Genomic DNA, 11,694 nt, shown 5'->3' with positions numbered 1-11,694 from the left:
TTTTTTCATTTTTAGAAAGAGCATTTCCAAAACGTAAAAAGTAAATGACGCATTTTCCCCCGTGTTCATTTAAACATGTTTCGTCCCGTATCGTCTCTTTCTTTCTCTACACAAATCCAAAACAATTTCAAGCGCCCCACTCACATTCCTGTCCGTATTCCTACACTGTGTAAGAAAGTGAGAAGGTTATGATTAGCCGCATGCCGAATGACGTATTTTACATTTCATAGTTTCATCAACCGAGAAAATTTCGGAAGGGAAGGGAAGCGGCGTGACGAGTCCACGTACCGGTGTAACTGTTCATTCACAACAACTCTCTCACGCGCGCGCATCACTCTGGAGTGAGTTTCATAAACAGCCCGGATCTCCTCTTCCCGTCAGCAGCGAGGAGGCGGGGTGCTGGAGCTGAAGTGGGTGAAGGTCCACAGTGGAGTCGGGCATGTCCAAACATATCTGGGCAGACCAGCCAGCCAACCTCCACGCACGGTGAGCTGACACTACGTATAGGCTGAACAGAAGGTTGTTATTATCCGCACAGTCAGGCTAGTGAGTGTGACGCCGCTATGTTTTTGTAAGGAGCTTTAATAAACTGAAGTGAATGGATTCATCTGCGAAAGACTAGACACTGTGAGTCTCTTCGTGCGGTTTAGGTCATGTCCTTCCCGGTGAAAGTGATAAGAGATGGGCTGCTGGAGAAGCGCAGCAGCGGGCTTCTCCAGCTGTGGAAGAAGAAGCGCTGCGTGCTCACGGAGGAAGGGCTCCGCCTGCTCAGCTACAAAGGCAGAGGCAGTGATGCTCCGGGGTCGGCGTGGAGCTCCAGAGCTAAGGAGCTGCGCTTTGAACGCATGGAAACGGTGGAGTGCGTGGAGTACAAGCGAGAGATGGTCTACTTCACAGTGGTCATGGCTAAAGGGAAGGAAATAGACTTTCGGTGCGCGCAGGAAGGCACTCTGTGGAACGCGGAGATCGCCTTGGCGCTGGTCCGATACAAGAACCAGCAGGCCCTGCGGACCGGGAGGACCCGGCACCTGTACACGGCGCCCTTAGGCAGCACCGGGGAGGATGAAGTGCTCTGACTGGACGGTAAGACCAACACTGGTGAAGGTCAACAAAGTGGTGGGAGCAGTCTTTTAATTGAAGGTTGTCATTATTTTTGTTTTCTATGATGCACAAGGGTGTTGGTTATGGTTAAGCTGTAATAGGATGTACATTTTGGTTTGATTTTTACATCAAGTCATTGAGACCAAAATTCAAAATTTGGCTTGAGAAACCAAAGGGTCCAGTTGGAGTCCATGTCTTACCACCGCTTTACAAACTGAGTTTTTTAAATGAGTCTTGATGACATGTTGCCCGAGGGCCTCATTAGAAAAAGGGGCACACACAATGTTAATGTATTACAATGTTAATGTATTGGCCCATTTTCATGTAACTGAACAGTGGTTCATAGCGACTGCTGGAGCAATGGGCAGTGCCACCTGACTCTATCTTCCATTCAGCCGGAAGACAGTTTTCCAGTCTTCTCTGGCTTATTTTGGAAGGTACAATCAATAGAAAAGGTATAAATAAAAATGTTGGTTGTTGAGCTTATAGTGTGATTCTTAATCGCATCAACACAATCAAGGCTGTAGCTGCATAATTATTCATTTTCATCTCTTACATTTTTCATCCAAGGAAATGTTTGATAAGGAATTTCCAGAGCAATACCCTGCGGTATGTGCCCAGTTACGAAGGATATTTAAAATATGTTTCCATCTGTGAGCTGCTAATTAAGGTGTGTCATGTGTGTAACATTACATCACCACACCCACTTATGGTTAAAGAGTTCATTTCATCAGAAGCTGTTGAATCAAAGTTGTTTTTTTCCTCCTTCCTAATAGCAAAAGTTCTGCTGCCAACAACCTAAAAACCAGCAAACACTGATGCATCCAACAGTTTATTCAAATGCAAACACTCAGACACTTGGGAGTAAGGTAACACATATCTGACAGTCTTTCACCAAGTTCCTGACATGGTTATGTAAGTGCACCACTCGAGTGTTTAGATGCTCTAGTCACTCCCAGTCACAGATCTCAATGTTTTTTTTATTTTTTACTATGGTCATCGGTCTTCTGAGGACATAAACCACTCTGACTCGAGGACATAATTACGATGCAATGCAAGACTCCAGAATAACATCTGCTTGCCTCTCCCTCAGCAGGCAGTGGGGTATTTTTAAACATACACACTGAGACACACATTCACACAATTTCTTTTATCCTTATGAAGAAAAATGTAGGCAAAACAATGTGCTGTTTTTTTTTTTGTTTCTTTTAGTTTTCAACATTTATGTCGCATTCTAGTTATATACTGAAACCAGTGCCTGAAACCTCAAGTGAACTGAGAGTCTGAAAGTCTGAACTATGAGCTCACAGATCAGGAATCCACAGCAACGCTTCCTTAAGAGAGCTTGCCGGAGCCAAGCGCCCAAATTAACCGTGTAGCTGTGGTAACAGTGTAAAATAAGTGAGTGTACGCTTGCAGATCATCAGCTGCCCGAATGTTAAAAATATAATTTAAGTAATAGCTCTTAAAAATGTTGTTTTTTTCCCCCCTGTTTTTCAGACTCCCTTCCTCCTCAATTTGGGACTAATAGAAGGTGAGGAGGGATTCCCACATCTTCTGTTTTGTTTCTTTTCTGCATCCTGGGATGTGAGGAAAACCCAATAGTGACGATGGATAACAGGACCAGGAACACGTACAACTATTTGAAGTTTTTACTGTGATGGTAATTTTTGTTTGTCATAAATGAACCATTCAGAGACTTCTGGAAGATTTAAAAACATTAGAAACTGTTGAACTTGAAAATAGTTTACCCTTTGTGCCTTCTTGAATCTACTTAATACTACTTAAAGCGTCACTTTAAAGGATTTTGACACTAGAGTAGAAGAATATATATATTTTTTTGTACAGACTTAACTCATTCATGAAGTTTAACACGAAGAATTTTTTTCCCCCTGAATCCTTTGGATGATTTTCTTAAGTGTGTTTGCTGATCTGATACACAGTGTTACAAATATGTAAATAAATTCCTTCTTAAGCATTTTCTCTTACATGTATTTCTTTACAGGCCAATTTTTGAAATTACACCTTTTTGAGGTCTAAAGAATTGAGACTGATAAATAACTGACTTTTTAAAAAAAAACTTTTGTACAGTTCAACTTACAAACAAAACATATTATTTTGTTAAAATTAAATCAGCACTTTATTTAATTTTAGCATTCACTCTTGGGTAGGAGTCCACACACCTGCCACTTTTTAACTTAATATTAGTTTTGGTGACTCTCTGCTTAATTTTTGCATAATTGGTCTAAAAGTTCCAGATTGGTTTCTTCAGGTGACAACATATTCCCCCACAATGTCTTGGGAGATTTTAGCCATCCTCGGATGTTTCTGTGGAAAAGAATACAGCAGTCTTGCAACTCTCCTCCGTTGTCCAGATATAGAAAACACAGGAGGTTGTTGTCACATGTAGACCCAGAACACAACCAGTACTTGTTGGAAATAGCTGCAGCTCCTTCAGTGTTACTGTCTTCTTGTCGTCCTCCCTGATCGGTTTCAGTCTGGTGCGGCAATCGGTTTTGGAAAAATACTCTTTTTTTTCAGTCTCATATTTTCGCTAATCATTCATGAGTTCACAACACCATAGTTTTAAGCAACATCTGTGCTCTTATGATCATTGGTAATTTTCTACTGTAAGATTATTTGTAACTTCTTAGGTCCCTGACTGAAGGATGTAAATGTCAGAAAAATCGTATCAAGATGAATAAACTTCATTAGATTATCTGTAACCGATGGAAAGTGGGCCACAGGGAGACCGTGCTAAAATTGAATCGAAGCATGCTTCGATTAAGTTTTAGCTAAAATTAATGCAATTAAGTTATATTCATCTTACCTTTTCGTTGCTTATATCTTATCTCCTGAAAGATTGATGATTAACTCTTGTTCCAGTTTTTTTTTTGTTGTTGTTGTTGTTTTTAAACCTTATGATTGTAACATGGATGTTTACACTTTCAAGAGTCACTGTATGTACATCTGGACAGAAATCTCTTCACGCTAAACAAAACCTCACTTTACGGTCAGATCACTCTTTTCAAAGCGCATTTGTTTCTGGTTGAGCAGCAACTTTGCCTCCAGAAAACCCCCACATTTGTCCACACACACACACGCACACACACAACAATGCAGAGCGGCGTGTGGACACCTTTTGTTCAGAGCCGTGTGCAGGACTAATGAGGAGCAGTGTGAGCCAGAGGCATGTGCATGCAAACACCCACCCACACAATATTCACCTACAATAGCACACCCAAAATGAAATTCAGCGAGGCCCGAGCACTCGCAGACTGTTGTTTGCGAGACAGGCTTTTATTGTTTCTTTAAGGGTTGCTCTGCATGTGGGATTTAGTCAAGAGTTTTGCAATTTGTGTGCGTGGGTGTGCGCGTGTGTCTATGTGTTTTCTCCTCGGGAATAAAGGCTTGGCTGTGTTGTGACTACTCCTGTTACTGTGGAAAACCCCGATGCAAGCCATACCACATGCGTCAGCGATGGACGAAGAGCAGCACGAGAAGCAGGGAGACACCCCCTTATGGATCTTTGTACCAAACCACATGTGCCGTCGGGCTGATTTAGAGACAGGTGTAAATACTCACACAACGATGTCAGCGAGGCTTTCGCAAATGCTCAGTGGCGCCTGTTTTGCAGTGCTTTCTAGAAATAGTAACCGTGTGTGAGAATGTGTACTTTCATGTCACTGTGAAATTTCTAAAGACCTTAATACAGGCTTTGCTTACTTTGCAGAGTTCAAGATGTGCACTAGCATGTGGTTGCATAAAGTAACTCATCAAGTTAAACTCAGAAGTGGGTAGTAATTAGTTATATTTACTTAGTTACAACTGAAAAAATATAAATAGGAGTTGTTATCCAGCACTGTGCTTTTTTCTTTTGCTTGAGTAACATTCTTAACTTCCCTGAATAAAGAACATTGTTATAACCAACACAGCCTTTAATATACCAGATTTTGAACATAACTTAATCCACATGTTGTGATTAAATATTGTGATATTATTAGTCTGTACTTCAGAAACCTGCCAAATACCTTTTACTCTGCTCACCTCTGGTTACAGCAGAAGATTCTCAACTATGTCAAATAAATGGACTGCCTAGGATTCCACTTTAAAAATGAGCCGCTGTTACGATGTTAGACCACTAGAGGTCAGTCTATCCTATGTTAAATTGATCCTTTCATGCACACGACGCTATGAAAAATTATTTGCTCCTCAACAGATTACTTTTGTCTTGTGCTTTAAAAAAAAAAATCAAATATGAATATTGAATATAGTAAGATGTATCTTGATATCAGACATTGACCTGATAGCTGTTTTGGATGTCAGCTGCTTAAGACCCTTTTTTAAAAGTACTTTTTACCTAAGCCTGATGGCTGCTTGTGCCATCAGGCTTAGATGGAAACCCTGAAAAGAGTTTCCATCTGTCACTTGTAGTGACTAGCAATCAGAGTTCTGTTTGAATTTTGCCACTGGTTTTTGAATAAACTATTTAATTCAACCACTGGGGAGGTTTTTGGCATGAACAGCTTGTTTTAACGTCATACCACAACATCTCAGTCAAACTTAGACTCCAAAACCTTTGTTCCAGTCAGTACTCGTACGTTACAACGCTGTTCAAGAATGGACTCAGCAGGTTCAGACTCCTTTGTTTAATGTCTCGGATGCTCAGTGGATACAAATCCACCGACAGCAGTGTAGGTGTAGGTGTCTCTTGGCTGCGCCCTTTATGCTGGAATCTTTCAAAATTGGTCAGGGGCCAGGTTTAGCTTTCAGAGGGGTTAGTTACACTTTTAAAAGCCAGAGGCCAATTTCAAGGAATCAAATTGCAATTTTATAGCAACTGAAGGTAACATAGTTACTTGATTCTACTATAAAGTGGAACTATTTGCCTGGAAAATGCATGAGGCAGCTCCTTTAAAGTATTAGATTTGATTTTGTATCCAGGGGCACCCTAAAGAAAAACAAAGAAAGCTTCTCATGCACACTAGATAACTTCTCATGCACAAGAGAAATTATCAGGTGAGTACAACGTTTGTTTTAAAAAAAATTTCCTTCAGTGTCCCTTTGGGGACTGTATCTTAGTACACTATTCCTGTACATGACAACATGTGCTCTTGACATCTTTGACAGCGTAAGTAGTTTTATCATTAAAATAATTGTTAACATGCAGTCGTGGGATGTGAGGCTCCAAACTTTTCGTCGTTGGTTCTGCTTTAGCTATGTCTGTGAGAGACAAACAGACTAAACGAGATTGTCCAGAAAGAGAAACGGTCTTACCTAATAATAGCCTCCAGTAGAAAAAAAGAAAAAAAAAAGAAAGAGGGTGCTGGACAATGGGTGGCACAGTTAAATAGAGGGGTACAGAACGACTGGGCTCATCTCTGATCTGTCCGTCCTGCCTCTGTCACGCGTGTTGCTCTCTTCTTCTGTCTTAGACACTGGTAAGGCCTCTATAATGTGTTATGAAAATACTTTAGGTACATTGTCAGTCTGATTGCATATAATTGACGGTATATGAAAAATGTAAATGTGAGAAGCTGGCATCTTACTTACAGAACGTTTTTTTCCTTGTTTGTGATTTATATTTCCTTTTACCTTTGAATCTAGTTTCTGTCTTGCTGTCACAGCTGTATCTAAACTGGATATTAAAGTAATGTTTAATTGGATCAGATGTAAATGAAAGACGTTTTTTTCAGATGTAAAATTTTGTTTTGCTTTGCCAAGCTGACTGCATCACAGAGGCTCGTGAGCATCCATAAATTGCTAACAGTGAACCCTTGATCCAGGCTGGGCAGCTCAGTTCAGCTCCTCTCCACAGCTGTCTGGTCTATTTGGGGAGATGGTCCAGTCCACTCCAAATTCCTCTGATGCAGATAATCCTGAGGAGAAAGATGGGGATGAACGACACAAGAGGAGACATCAGGGAGGGTTTACACTCTGGAATTTTCCTAATCCACTGGAACAGATTGTAGCCCTCGTAAACCAAAACATCTTGTGCGGTGCCATTCATAACAGAGATTAAATAAAAATGGTGAGGGAATGTTGATACGGGGGGGTGGGGGGGGGACAGAGACAGTAGGTGAGTGTTTCATAACTTTATGGATAAAGAGCAGAAGCTTGTGATGCTGAGGGGAAAGGAAAATATCATTCACCCAAAAACTGAAAATCATCAGTTCTGAGAATTACTATAAAAGACCTGCAGCACTGATTTATCCATTGGAGAAAGTCAGGAGAAATGTCACTTTAGAGCAGTAGCTTGGGCACTTAGCAAAATGTCATTCTACTGAAAGCTTTAAAGCTGTGATCAGTTCACTATGCCTATAATTCACTCCAATGACCAATACGTGTGTAAAAAAAAAATGTAATTCCAACCAAAACAATTGTGGTATAGATGAGCTAGATAAAAGAACAGTAAACTGAAACTCGACTGTACTCAGCCACAATTAGTTCAAATTTAATTGAGGTCATTTTGCTCATTTGGTTTGAAAAAATATAAAATAAAACCATTTATCTTGTTTAAAAGGTTACTGAAATAGTAAACGTTTAATATGTAGCCCTTGACAACAAACTAAATTGTAGTGTTCATTGGCAAATTGTGTTGGAAACAAGTTGGACTTTAGCGTTAGCGATTCTGCTAAAACTGGTTCAACCTTAAATTCTTTCTCCAACACATACATGTCATAAACGGTAAGTCCTACAACAGCTCCTAACTTTGATTCAACTAATATATTCATTCATAATATAATTTAGATGAACATGTTAGCGTTATTATTCCCTGATGGACAGGATACAAAATGAATGGGAACAATTCTTTGTGTATCCGTTTAAATTCTAATTAAAATGTTTTATTAGTATTTGCGTCCAAAATAAAATTGATAATATTGTTCAAATGAAACCATCACCGAGCGCTACACTCACAAATTCAGGGCGCTTACTTAAATTAAATTTCATTTATTAACTGTAAATAACAAACTTTTAGTAGTCCCTGCAAAATTATTATTTGTAAAGTGATATTTTGTGGTAATGTTTGACATTTAAATGCCAAACAGAGCATTAAACTGTTAGAGTTCCTGTTAGCCCCCACTCCACAATCGAGCATGAAGAGTGTAGACAGATGATAAGGTCCATCAAAGGCTGAGAGACAAACACTGACAACTGCTATGTTTCTAATCTCTACAGCTCATCCAGAGAAACCTCATCAGCAGGATGCCTGAGCATGTGTGAGTGATTAAACTTCGCCTTCCCTTCATTGACTCAGTCACAAACAAAGCAAATATTGCCGCTTCACTCTGAGGTTGTTGTTAAATTGTTCCCCAATCTTCCTTTACAGACAAGAGGTAAGACTATTTCTTAACCGAGGATTAATTTCAATGAGAACGCCTTGGTGTAAATGACGTACATCTACTGATAATCTCATGCCCATGCAGAGAAAATCAAAAATATCAGCCTCGAGGAAGCTGATGCTGAAGGTAAGAAACAAGAAACATCACTGTCAAATATTATATTCTGTTTTATGTAATGTGGGCGTTTGACCACAAGAGAGCAATAGGGATGGACAAATGCCATGTATTCCTCTTCCATGCAGCAGTTAGTCCTTATAGCTGGTCACTAGGTAAGGGGGTGGAGACTTACAGTGTATCACAATGCAACACAGACACACACACAGCATAGAAAATAAGGCACAAACACATATGAACACACATATAAAGGAATGACTTAATCTTACACGATTTTATACTGTCAGTGGAAATCAGAGTTTCCAAAGAAAACCCAGGTAGAGAAAGTGCACACTCCATGAACAAAACTGCAAGAGAACTTAAATCTCTCTTGCTGTAAGATGCTTTCACCCACACCAGCATGGCAGCACTGGACAAATACCATAAGACCAAATGATTTAATATTTTCATTTGAATTTGAACCAAGAGTTGCTAAGAGAGAATTGTTTGTCCAGAGCCTGATGGTGGCAAAGGCCAAGGAGGAACTGGAGCAGGAGGTTCTTGTCAAAGAAGAAGAAAAACAGAAGTACCTTGCAGAGAAAGCGCCTCCTCTGAACACCGGTGGTTTCAGTCTTGCTCAACTTCAGGTATTAATCCACAAGATATACTTTTTTCCTAAATGTTTAGTCAGCATGTGAAATCCTCTGAAATGTGTGTGCATTGTGTGTAGGATCTCTGTAGAGAGCTCCACGCAAAGATCGATGTGGTTGATGAGGAACGATATGACATCGAGGCCAAAGTCATGCTTAACACACGCGAGGTGGGTTAACGGTAACAATCATGCTTATCTTCAGTCAGACAGGTAACCACATGATGGTTCAACCACACAAGAACACCCTGCAGCTGGCCCACTACATATCTCTCGATTCTCTCTCCCTGGATCAGATTAAAGACCTAAACATCAAAGTTCTAGACCTCAGGGGGAAATTCAAGAGGCCTAATCTTAGACGCGTTCGAGTCTCTGCTGACGCCATCCTTCGCTCGCTGCTGGGCTCCAAGCACAAAGTGTCCATGGATCTTCGAGCTAATCTCAAGTCTGTCAAGAAAGAAGACACTGAGAAGGTGGGCTTAGAAAGACAACACTTCACAAACAGACAATCAAAACAGCCCAAGAAAGATGAAAAACTTTCCTCAGGGTACCGGTCTGTGACATTTATGAGGTCAGTCTTAAGTATGCCATGAAGAACCTGAATAATGTGTTTATGTGTGTGTGTAAAAGGTGTGTTAGAGTAATCCAATAGTTGGCCAGTGCAGGGTGGAGGTGTGGTACATGATACAAAGATCCAATTGTACACTTTTGTCACTAATTCTGCTCAGTGGACACCATTTGTCAGAGAGTGTGTACATCTTTGGATTAGTCTGTTTAGGTGTGTACCTGTGTGTGTGTGTGTGTGTGTGTGTGYGTGTGYGTGYGTGYGTGTGTGTGTGTGYGTGTGTGTGCGCGTGCGTGTGTGTGTGTGTGTGTTTGCACTGATCCGTGAATTTCTGTGAGCAATACATCAGGAACCAGTTCCACAAGTACGGCTAAACACTGTTCTCTATGGGGATTTCCGTTTTATAGAACAGGTCCCAAAGGCTGAGCAAACAATGAGGTTTCCTAATGCCGCTCATCTCCACAGCGTCAACAAAGAAACTTGTACTGGGTTTTTTGTAGACTTTCTTACATCATCCATTTGCTCATCTGTCCGCAGAAGAGGCCAGTGGAGGACAGCGACTGGAGGAAGAATGTGGAGGCCATGTCTGGGATGGAGGGGAGGAAGAAGATGTTTGATGCTGCTAAAGGCTCGGCTCAGTGAAGACGGAAAGATGCCGGCCTTCTTAATCGCTGTTGTTGATCTGCTGCTGTTTGGTGTTGCCTATTTCGTCTTCTTCTATCCACTCATCAAGCTTTTGGTTTTGATTTGCATTTAGTTTTGTGTTTTAGGGGGTTTTCCTGCAATGGAAATTTTCCAACTAATATGTTTAAAAATGAAATGAAAATTGTGTTTTTAAAAAATATGCACCACATTCAAATGAAGGCTAGTGATCAAGCAAATTGAACTGCATGTTTGATGTGGTTTCTTCATAACTATATCTGTATGCGGTGGGTTTGTGAGCTGTAACACCATGTTTTAAAGGAATAAAAAAATTTTAAAAAGTACACAAATATGTTTTATTCAACGCGGAATTTTTGGACATTTACTGTGTTCAGTTGTCACCGTCATCTGTGTTGCCTTCAGTTTTTCTCATAAATTTCTCAAATGAAAGTGTACAATGCTGCTAAAATTAAAAATGATTGTTTTTTTCAAACCAATGCCGTTACACACGCACGCACACACACACACACACTTCTGATGCTGAACAGTGAAAAATAAAATGTATAAACTCAAAATAAAGGACATAGAAACATATTCATAAAAAAGTGTATACCTTATCAAAGCTACTCATTCAAATAACAACAAATATTAGAAATGCACTGTATCCCAAAAACATCAAAAAACATCACATATATATCAAAAAACATCATATATATATATCTATATATATGCAGAGGAAAGTATCCTCACTGCATACCTCTGTAACAGTTATTTGCTTTGCATGTCCATAAAAAACAAAACTGTCCTTTCATCCTTTTTGAAAAGTTAATCTGGTTGAATGCAAATGCAAAATGTTGCTACTTGGAAATAAATAAATTTCTAAAAAGAGCTACAATGACGACAAAAATGTTTTAAACTCTGGGCCAACAAACACCTCAGACCTTACAGGAGTGCAACCACGCAAAGGTCAAATGTCAAACTGGAGAAACTTACTGAAGAATGACATGCAAAGCAGCACTACTAGACAGCATCTTACTTTTATGCAGACTTTTCCTCACATGTGTGGGAAGCTGGTTCATGTTTGCACAAGTACACAGAACAAACCAAAGACTCTAGACTTTAGGTAGTTAACCCGTCAGCAGGTTTATTTCAAACTCTTCACTGTTGTGAAAGTTGCAAGGTTAGGGGCGGATAAGGTGGGCAGTCTGTGCATGTGTAGGTGTGTGTGTGCGCGCGTGTGTGTGTCTCTTGCTTTCTCTCTCTCTCAGACTGAGCCTGGGTCAGAGTCCGACTCACAACAG

General features: G+C 40.2%; 2 protein-coding genes across 4 annotated transcripts; both read left to right on the top strand.

Moving 5' to 3' along the window:
* Positions 1 to 65: 65 nt before the first annotated feature.
* Positions 66 to 3,079, top strand: phlda3 (pleckstrin homology-like domain, family A, member 3). Of its 3 annotated transcripts, XM_008413780.2 has the most exons (4): positions 67 to 1,083; positions 1,878 to 2,205; positions 2,314 to 2,502; positions 2,602 to 3,079. In XM_008413780.2, the coding sequence occupies exon 1, from the start codon at positions 654 to 656 to the stop codon at positions 1,074 to 1,076; it is 423 nt and encodes a 140-aa protein (XP_008412002.1). In that variant the 5' UTR covers positions 67 to 653; the 3' UTR covers positions 1,077 to 1,083; positions 1,878 to 2,205; positions 2,314 to 2,502; positions 2,602 to 3,079. The 3 variants fall into 3 exon arrangements, with proteins under 3 accessions (XP_008412003.1, XP_008412002.1, XP_017161227.1); XM_008413781.2 differs by lacking the exons at positions 1,878 to 2,205; positions 2,314 to 2,502 and having other exon boundaries at positions 66 to 486; positions 651 to 1,083; XM_017305738.1 differs by having other exon boundaries at positions 1,878 to 2,502.
* A 2,354-nt stretch (positions 3,080 to 5,433) lies between these two features.
* Positions 5,434 to 10,726, top strand: tnni1a (troponin I type 1a (skeletal, slow)). The gene is made up of 8 exons (XM_008413787.2): positions 5,434 to 6,542; positions 8,281 to 8,321; positions 8,432 to 8,438; positions 8,529 to 8,570; positions 9,053 to 9,184; positions 9,268 to 9,357; positions 9,483 to 9,659; positions 10,289 to 10,726. Exons 2-8 carry the CDS (start codon positions 8,308 to 8,310, stop codon positions 10,391 to 10,393), a joined length of 567 nt encoding a protein of 188 aa, XP_008412009.1. The 5' UTR covers positions 5,434 to 6,542; positions 8,281 to 8,307; the 3' UTR covers positions 10,394 to 10,726.
* The last annotated feature ends 968 nt before the right edge of the window (positions 10,727 to 11,694 follow it).

Source organism: Poecilia reticulata, linkage group LG7, assembly GCF_000633615.1.
Source record: "Poecilia reticulata strain Guanapo linkage group LG7, Guppy_female_1.0+MT, whole genome shotgun sequence".
In the NCBI taxonomy this organism is placed as follows: Eukaryota; Metazoa; Chordata; class Actinopteri; order Cyprinodontiformes; family Poeciliidae; genus Poecilia; species Poecilia reticulata.
The sequence above is the reverse complement of the archived record's forward strand: the minus strand, read 5'-3'. Positions and strand labels throughout refer to the sequence as shown.

Coding starts and splice junctions, on each gene's coding strand:
- phlda3 (XM_008413781.2), top strand. CDS start 654: ATGTCCTTCCCGGTGAAAGTGATAAGAGATGGGCTGCTGGAGAAGCGC.
- tnni1a (XM_008413787.2), top strand. Junction 8,571..9,052: donor CGAGGAAGCTGATGCTGAAG/GTAAGAAACAAG, acceptor TTGTTTGTCCAG/AGCCTGATGGTGGCAAAGGC. Junction 9,660..10,288: donor AGAAAGAAGACACTGAGAAG/GTGGGCTTAGAA, acceptor ATCTGTCCGCAG/AAGAGGCCAGTGGAGGACAG.